This window comes from Camellia sinensis, chromosome 12, assembly GCF_055761805.1.
Source record: "Camellia sinensis isolate YWXY chromosome 12, ASM5576180v1, whole genome shotgun sequence".
Lineage (NCBI taxonomy): Eukaryota > Viridiplantae > Streptophyta > Magnoliopsida > Ericales > Theaceae > Camellia > Camellia sinensis.
In genome coordinates, this window is record NC_138972.1 from 172,498,660 (window position 1) to 172,507,095 (window position 8,436).

The 8,436-nt window shown below is 34.0% G+C and overlaps 1 protein-coding gene and 1 long non-coding RNA gene across 2 annotated transcripts; both read left to right on the plus strand.

The window, feature by feature from the left end:
* Nucleotides 1–215: 215 nt before the first annotated feature.
* Nucleotides 216–2,469, plus strand: LOC114264735 (chaperone protein dnaJ 8, chloroplastic-like). The gene is made up of 4 exons (XM_082896683.1): nt 216–445; nt 897–965; nt 1,357–1,418; nt 1,518–2,469. The coding sequence occupies exons 1-3, from the start codon at nt 218–220 to the stop codon at nt 1,375–1,377; spliced, it is 318 nt and encodes a 105-aa protein (XP_082752809.1). The 5' UTR covers nt 216–217; the 3' UTR covers nt 1,378–1,418; nt 1,518–2,469.
* Nucleotides 2,470–3,061: 592 nt separating this feature from the next.
* On the plus strand, nt 3,062–6,591 carry LOC145803410 (uncharacterized). Its single transcript, XR_014345518.1, has 4 exons — nt 3,062–3,294; nt 4,629–4,749; nt 4,853–4,950; nt 6,413–6,591. It is a non-coding gene; the product is annotated as an uncharacterized LOC145803410 (long non-coding RNA).
* Nucleotides 6,592–8,436: the final 1,845 nt, after the last annotated feature.

Consider the following 8,436-nt stretch of genomic DNA (forward strand, 5'->3'; position numbering starts at 1 on the left):
ATCCCCACTCTCTTATAACCAAAATCCCTAATTTCTACCAAACATCTCTCTCTCTCTCTCTCTCGCGACTGTGGGCGACAACGGCGTCTACCCAAATCCCCCTCTTTTTTTTCTTTTTCGTTTTCCCGCCGTTTCTAATTCCCCCCTTTCTTTCCCCCCTTTTGTTTCCCCCCTTTTGTGATTTGTTGTGAGAGAATCACGATCAAGATCGTTGAGAATGGCCAGTGTTGCTGGGATGATTGGCCGAGGTTGTGGATCTTCTTCGTGGATCCAATTGAGGAATTCGAAGAAGAAGAAAGCGATGAGGAAAAATGACAGGGTTAGGGTTTGTACTGCTTCGTATCCTGCTTCTTCTGCTGTCACCGATCCCTACAAGACATTGAGGATTCAACCAGGTGCTTCTGAATCTGAGGTCAAGAAAGCTTTCAGACAACTTGCTCTCCATGTAATTTCTCTTTCCATTTTCTTTTCAAAATGTTGTTTTTTATATTTTCCTTTTTTGATTAATATCTTCTTCTATAAAATCTGGTTCTGATTGGTCTCCTTTCCTATTAATTTTTTATTTTTTATTTTTTATTTTTAAATTCATTTGAAAAATGTTAGAAACTCAGGATTTAGATCTTAAATTCACCTAATATGACAAGGTAGTAAAGTTTACACTTATTGCAAAAAAAAATTAGATTCTCAAACATTTTTGATTATGCTTAGAATGAGTGGTTTGAAAAAATATCGGATAAAAAATAAATAAAAATTTAATTGCAATTGCATTTGATGCATGTTTCATTTAATGTTATTTTTCATTTATTTGATTTGATTTAATTTTTTTTGATTAATTATTAATGTGGAACCCATTTTATTAATTAATAATTATGTTTGTAATATGATCGAATTTTCAGTATCATCCGGATGTTTGCAGAGGAAACAATTGTGGGGTTCAGTTTCACCACATTAATGAAGCTTATGATGTAAGTTCCCTACTCTTTTTGTCTATGGGCCTTTTATTTTATTTATTTTTAATTATGATAGAGAATTCTCATGGTTCATTCAAGTATTTTATTAATAATTTAAGAGTTTATCTTGTAAGATTTCACCAAGGATCCTCTAGAGTGAAATTTCCCTAAAGTTTCCTAGAGTGTTATATTGTGTGGTTAAGATTTACTGGCAAGTCACATCAGAAAAATTGATGTGACTTACCAGTAAATCTCAACCACACAATATAGCACTCTAGGAAACTTTAGGAAAAAATCACTCTAGAGGATCCTTGCTCGTAAGATTTTGCCTTTAGTTGTCAAGAATAGTATGAAAACCTTTATTTGGAGTGGTTGCAACTTACATGGGTGTTGCTTTATTTAAAAGTTGTCAGTCTTGCTTCAGTAACATTAGCATTTGTGGAGATGAACACAACACTAAACAACCAGGTGCAACATTTGAAGTTTTGTCTATTGGTTTTTTATAATTGTGCTTTTTTACTTCTGGGTTTCTAAGCGAAACCTTTTATATGGGCTGATTGCCTCTAGTCAGAGGATAGTTCACAAGGAACACTAGGACCTTCAAACAAGTTTGACCAAGAGGAAACCAAATCTACTGAGAAGGTAAAAGATATTGCATCATTGTGCATTGACTTATCCTTTCTTTTATATGTATATTTTTCCCATTCTGCTTCTCATTCCCTAATATGCCTTTTAGATTTTTTTTTTCCCAGCCTCAATTTAAATCAATGATTAACTGTCGTAGGATTTATATCTCTCTAGATTGGTTGTTAACATTTTTCTGAACTTAATGGATCTTCATACACTACTTTGCAGCTTGCAGTTTTTGCTCCAAGATTGCTTCTCAAGTGTGATTGCTTACGAATTGTAGATGACTGCCTATGTTCTTTCTTATACTTGGTGTCCGTCTTACTATTTGTTATCATTGTATTTGTCTTCTTCTTATTTTTCTTCTGTTAAATAGTATTCTACTGTTTTGAACCAAAACATATTTAAATTCTCTTAATCCTATTCCCCAGATCCTCTTCCACCAATTGTGGTGGTGTAGAATTTTAAAAGATCTTGCATCAAGCAAATTTTGAAGCTTATGGGGCTATTAACTTTATGCTACTCCGTAGAGTGCATAATGATATTATTTTATATATGGAGATCTATTTTTTAGCTATAAGTTATGATATAAGGTCAATGATCATTTCCATTTTTTGTCTTCTGCCCTCTGATTATGCCAGCCAACTTCTATTTGTCCAAACAGAGGGTTAAGACTGTTTTGCGTATCTTGAAATGGAAAGTTGAATTTTGAAAGAAAAAAAAGACTCTGGTTCCCCTGCTTGATGGCCAAACTTAACTTACGTTGAAAGTACATTAGTGATTCCCCCCCAGACCCTGGATAGTAGCGAATGCACTTGGACTTAATGTTTTAAGATCATATAATCATGCAGTTTTTCCTTGTAAAAAGTCTAGTTGGATTTGTTTTAGTCCTGATGTATTATACCTGGCAGTTTCCCTCCGTTGATGACTGGCATGTTGGAACTATTATTACTCCAATAGTTTATTTTCAATTTTGCTTGCTAACAATTTTTGTATGGGATATATGTTTCACGATGTACTATGTAATAACACAACTTATGGCAAATCCAGTTACTACTTACCATTTTTAGAGGCTCTTTTCTGTCATATAATTTCATCGAACAGAACTTTGTTTAGTCCCTGCCCCTGGTATGATTGATTATGATACGAACATATATTTCTTCTTCTTACAGGTACTTAGTGATCCCAAATGTCGAGGGTGATGGTAGAGACGAATGGGAGATCAGATCGTCCATTGGATATTCAAGAATTTAACGGCGTTTAATTAACAACGTTTTATTAAACGTCACGTTTTCTAATTTTTAACGGCGTTTTTTAACCGCCGCATATTTTTCCAACCAAAACAGCACCGTTTTATAAATTGAAGGCATTTAAAAACGCCTTCAAATGCAGTAGACACACTCTCCCTTTTTTTGAAACCCTTATTTTTTAATCTGAGCCCTCTCTCTTATACGCACGCATCTCTCTTATCTTATACGCAGACATCTCTCTCTCTCACAGCGACGAAGAAGACAGAGGAGATAACTCTAGGAAGAAACTTCGTCTCTCGAAAGATCAATCAGCTGTTCTTGAAGTTGTGGCTCTAATTTTGTAATGTTGAATATTTCAGGTCCTAGTAGCTTTGACATCTTTGAAGGCCATTCAAAAGCTACCATGCTTCTAATATTTAACAATGCAGCACAAGGAATCCTATCCTCATTTTTCTTCAAATATGCAGGTTTGATTACTTTCCTTAGTGTACTAAAAATTATTATTCTTGGTGTTACCCACTTGAAAATACACAAAAAGAGATCTAATACACTGTTAATTTTAAAATAGGAACAGTCTAATAATGGAATGAAATATTGTAATGTGTACATATATATATTGAGATTTAAGAGTTGTAATATTTTGCCAATGGATATCAATGATAAATTCCATCATGTATTGATGGATACATCGCAAACACTAATACTACAGATACAGAAGCAACATCCGAACATGTATAAAATGGTTTGTATATATAGATATGATCCCCCTCAACTTTAAAAACCTACCCTTAAATCCCCTCTACTCCTGTTTAAAGTGAATACACAGATGGCCTCAACAAGAAATGATTCTCACTCAAATTTAATGCCTTTGTTCTTATCTTTTACCTCACCCTCCCATTTTCTCCCTCGCTGTACCTGGACTATGGATTTTGTGGTGTGCCTTTCACCTGATTCAATGAGGCCTCTTGAATCTGATGAGTAGTTCATGGATAACGTCTATATAAGTAGTTCCCCATGCTCATTTTTGTGGTAAATTAAGAATTTTAGAGGGACATATTTACTCAGCAATTATGCTGGTATGACTTTGATGTTGAAGTGCAAAATCCTCAAGAGCTGTGTTCTTCAGATAGCAGAGGGGCTGCGGAGTGGGACCGGTAAGGTGTGGTAGGGGTTAACCTGAGACAGTGAACTCGGTTGTGGCGTTGACATCCTTCCCTTGTGATTATCCTCGTCGAGAGCGAGTTCAAGCATTACCTTCTCAAACAAATCATGGTTTTTATTGAATTTAGGTAGAGTAATAACAGTCTTGCAAATTTGCAGAGCACCATCAAATATATTTCAATCACTTTTAAGGGTATAAAAGTAATTCCAGCAATTGGATGGAGAAACTAACATTCACTTTAGTCTAGAGTAGGGGGGTTTGTAGTGTTTTAAAGTTGAGGGGGGTGGTATGCATTTTTGAGACAAAATACTGGGGGTAATCATATTATGCACCATAATTTGTGCCAATTAAGCTGTGAATGCACCATTAAATATCGGGTGTTTATGTTGTGAATGCACCATACTTAAGCTGTTGTAATTTTTAATCCAAGCACTATTGCCTTGCTATAAAGCCCTTGCTCTCAGGATGGAAATGGGGTGATGGCTGTCTTTCAAATGATGGTAGGCATTTCTCTAGTTGATACTAGTTAGTTATTTTCGTCTATGATTTGTAGTGTTTCAACTTATAACTTTCGAAAACAGCTAAAAAATAATTGAGATTATGCTGATCATGCTAACCTTTTGCACGTATTTACTACAGAATATTCTTTAATATGTAAAATTTCTGAGTACAAAAGCCATATATAAGCTTCATGGACAGCATAACAATGGGATTTGGAATTGGCCTATCTGGTCGTGGTCGCTACCAGCTTATCACTGAGGTCTGGTTGCCTTTTCTAGCACATATATATATATATATATATTTTTTTTTAGATAAAAACACTATTTAAGTTATTAATTTTTACTTGTTTGGGTTTCTTTCAGAGGTCTGTGCTTGCTATGCCAGAAAATGGGATTGGCTTGTTTCCAGATGTGGGCGTTTGCATATATAGCAGCACGAACTCCAGGAAGAGGATCAGTTGGTATGTTTTCTGTTATTTAAAAAGTTCAGTTGGGTTCTATGGAGGGAATTTTTTTTATGATGTTATGTTTTCTTTTGTTTGCACATTGAAGCTTTTTGGTATCACCTTTAAGTATATTGAATTTAATGTTTAAATTCATCAATGAGGGGCGTGATGCTCATTATTTTTTTAGCAAAAGTAAGGTGAAAATGTGATAAATCTGCAATGGGTCTTTTATCATCATCATCAAGGCAGTGACCAATCAGACTGATAAGATGGATTGAAGACTCATCAAAATCCAAATTAGATCAAAGACTCATCATCATGGGATATAATACCCTTGGCCTAATGTAAAAGTGGGATAAGCTGTCAATTCTATATGATATTAAATTATAAAATAGCAAAATAAGAATTTTGTTTGATAGTAGAAATAATAATTAACTGGACGGAGAATTAGTAACTTAAAATTAAATTGTGATTTGTGTATATTACAGGGCCGAAGTTCACAAGATAATGTCAGCATCGTCATTGCTGATTAGGGGAATGCACTTGTATGCATTAAGTTAATTTAATCTAATGTTTTCCATTCTAATCTAATGTGTTAATCTATTGTATTGATATTAACCTTTCTAATTTGGTTCTGGCTGTGACTTTTTGCAAGACAGATTGGCAAAGTTTGCCTCGTCAAATTTTTTTTTTTTTTGTTTATAAACTACTATCGGTATTGTGTCATTAGGAATATGGATGTCTTCTCTGCTTTCTTTCTGCATGAGTTTTCAAGCCTGCTGACTTTGTAAATAAATCCTCACTGATTTCCAATATATTGTGTCTAGATATATTCTGTAATTGTACCTGTATCACATCTTATTGATATTAATAAGTGTCTCAGAAGAATCTGAAATGATTGTCATTTTTACATTCATTAAAGTACTGTATCAACTATGCTGCAAGGATATATTTACTTACAATTGCTTTTAGAAATCATTTTACTTTTAGAGTGATTTCTTGCTGATTGAAAAGCAATTAAGATTTGAGGATGCCTGCTAAATTTCAACTCTTTCATGTCCATGTTAGGACACTTTATAGAAATTCTAGTGCCAGTTAAATATTAGCGTGGTATATGCAGAAAAATCAGTTTGGAAACTAGGAAGCCAATTTTCTCTAATGTTCTATGAGATGCAGAGATGTGTGGTACAACCTTTTGTCAATGAAAGGTGAACTGTGCTAGATGGGTACTCTGTTGAAAAAGGTTATGGCGGCGTTTTTTAAACGTCACTATATCCCTACCCAATGGCTAGATTTGAAAATGTATAAATGTCTATGACGGCGTTTCTAAAACGTCGCTAAATGTCATAGTTACTTCCAAAAAGATTAAGATCAACCAGAAATGATTAATGTTCCTATTTTGGTTTGCTGAATTAACTTTTTAGTCTATTCATATGCATCAGTGGTTTCTAGATTAATTTGTGTTTTTTTTTTTCAGGTCAGAAATTGTTTGGAGAGATGCAAAATATGATTCAAGAATTAAAGAACTTAGTTTTTTTAAGTTTTTTCATTTTTTAATATATGTAAGCACAGTTAATTTTTTTTTTATTTAATTCTTTTGTATATACTTTTGAATATTTAATTTCCATTTATGAAATATATGATGTTATTCTATTCAATACGTGGTTATGATTCAAAATATAGTATATAGTGTGTATTACGTTCTTCAAATGTGCATACAAAAATAATATTGATTATTTTTCAAATATGTCGAATCTTTTTTTTATCACAGATTTTATTAGTTATTAATCACACTTAAAAGATGTGATCTAAATGTTATTAATCACACTTAAAAGATGTGATGTAAATATTTTTAAACACACTTAAAAGGTGTGATCTAAATGTTATTAATCACACTTTTTAAGTGTGATTAAAAATGACCCTTTTTAATCACACTTTCAAAGATCACACTTAAAAGGTGTGATCTAAATATTTTTAATCACACTTAAAAAGTGTGATTAAAAATGATTTTTTTTAATCACACTTCCAAAGATCACACTTAAAAGGTGTGATCAAAATATTTTTAATCACACTTAAAAGGTGTGATCTAAATATTTTTAATCACACTTAAAAGATGTGATCTAAATATTTTTAATCACACTTAAAAGGTGTGATCTAGATGTTATTAAGCACACTTAAAAAGTGTGATTAAAAATGACCCCTTTTAATCACACCCCCAAAGATCACACTTTAATAAAACTTAAAAGGTGTGATTAAATAACATACATCACACAAAAAAAGTGTGATCTTTATCTATTTTTGTAGTAGTGTATGTAATTATGGTGTTTACTTGCCATTTCTCAGGCATTAGGGTATAAACACTCGGACATTTATATGGACCCTCTTGCATGATGGTAGATATGTAATTATGGTTTTCACTTGCCATTTATCGAGCATTAGGATTCGAACATTCAGACACTTATTCGGACCCTCTCGCATGATGGGAGATATGTAATTATGGTGTTACTTGCCAGTTCTCGAGCATTAGGATTCGAACACTAGGACACTTATTCGGACCCTCTCGCATGATGGCAAATATGTAATTATGGTGTTTATTTGCCATTTCTCATGCATTAGGGTTTAAACACTCGAACAGTTATTCGGACCCTCTTACATGATGGCAGATATGTAATTATGGTGTTTACTTGCCATTTCTCGAGCATTAGGATCTCAACACTCAGACACTTTTTCGGACCCCTTGCATGATGGCAGATATATAATTATCGTGTTTATTTTCCATTTCTCATGCATTGGGGTTTAAACACTCGGACACTTATTTTGACCCTCTAGCATGATGGCAGATATCTAATTATGTTGTTTGCTTGCCATTTCTCGAGCATTAGGATTCGAACACTCGGACACTTATTCGGACCCTCTTGCATGACGGCAGATATGTAATTCTGGGGTTTACTTTTCATTTCTCGAGCATTAGGATTTGAACACTCGGACACTTATTCGGACCCTCTTGCATCATAGCAGATATACAATTATGGTGTTTATTTGCCATTTCTCATGCATTAGGGTTTAAACACTCGAACACTTATATGGACCCACTTGCATGATGGTAGATATGTAATTATGGTTTTCACTTGCCATTTATCGAGCATTAGGATTCGAACACTCAGACACTTATTCGGACCCTCTTGCATGATGGCAGATATCTAATTATGGTGTTTACTTGCCATTTCTCGAGCATTAGAATTCGAACACTCGGACACTTTTTCAGACACTCTTGCGTGATGGCAGATATGTAATTATGGTGTTTACTTGCCATTTCTCGAGCATTAGGATTCGGACACTTGGACACTTATTCGGAACCTCTTGCGTGATGGCAGATATGTAATTATGGTGTTTATTTGCCAATTCTCATGGATTAGGGTTTAAACACTTGGAAACTTATTCGGACCCTCTCGCATGATGGCGAATATGTAATTATGGTGTTTGCTTGCCAATTCTCGGGCA

Bases quoted from the DNA above. Each gene is read 5' to 3' on its own strand.
- LOC114264735 (XM_082896683.1), top strand. From the start codon at position 218: ATGGCCAGTGTTGCTGGGATGATTGGCCGAGGTTGTGGATCTTCTTCG. The intron at 446-896 runs GTAATTTCTCTT...TCGAATTTTCAG, and splicing joins TCAGACAACTTGCTCTCCAT to TATCATCCGGATGTTTGCAG. The intron at 966-1,356 runs GTAAGTTCCCTA...TTTATTTAAAAG, and splicing joins ACATTAATGAAGCTTATGAT to TTGTCAGTCTTGCTTCAGTA.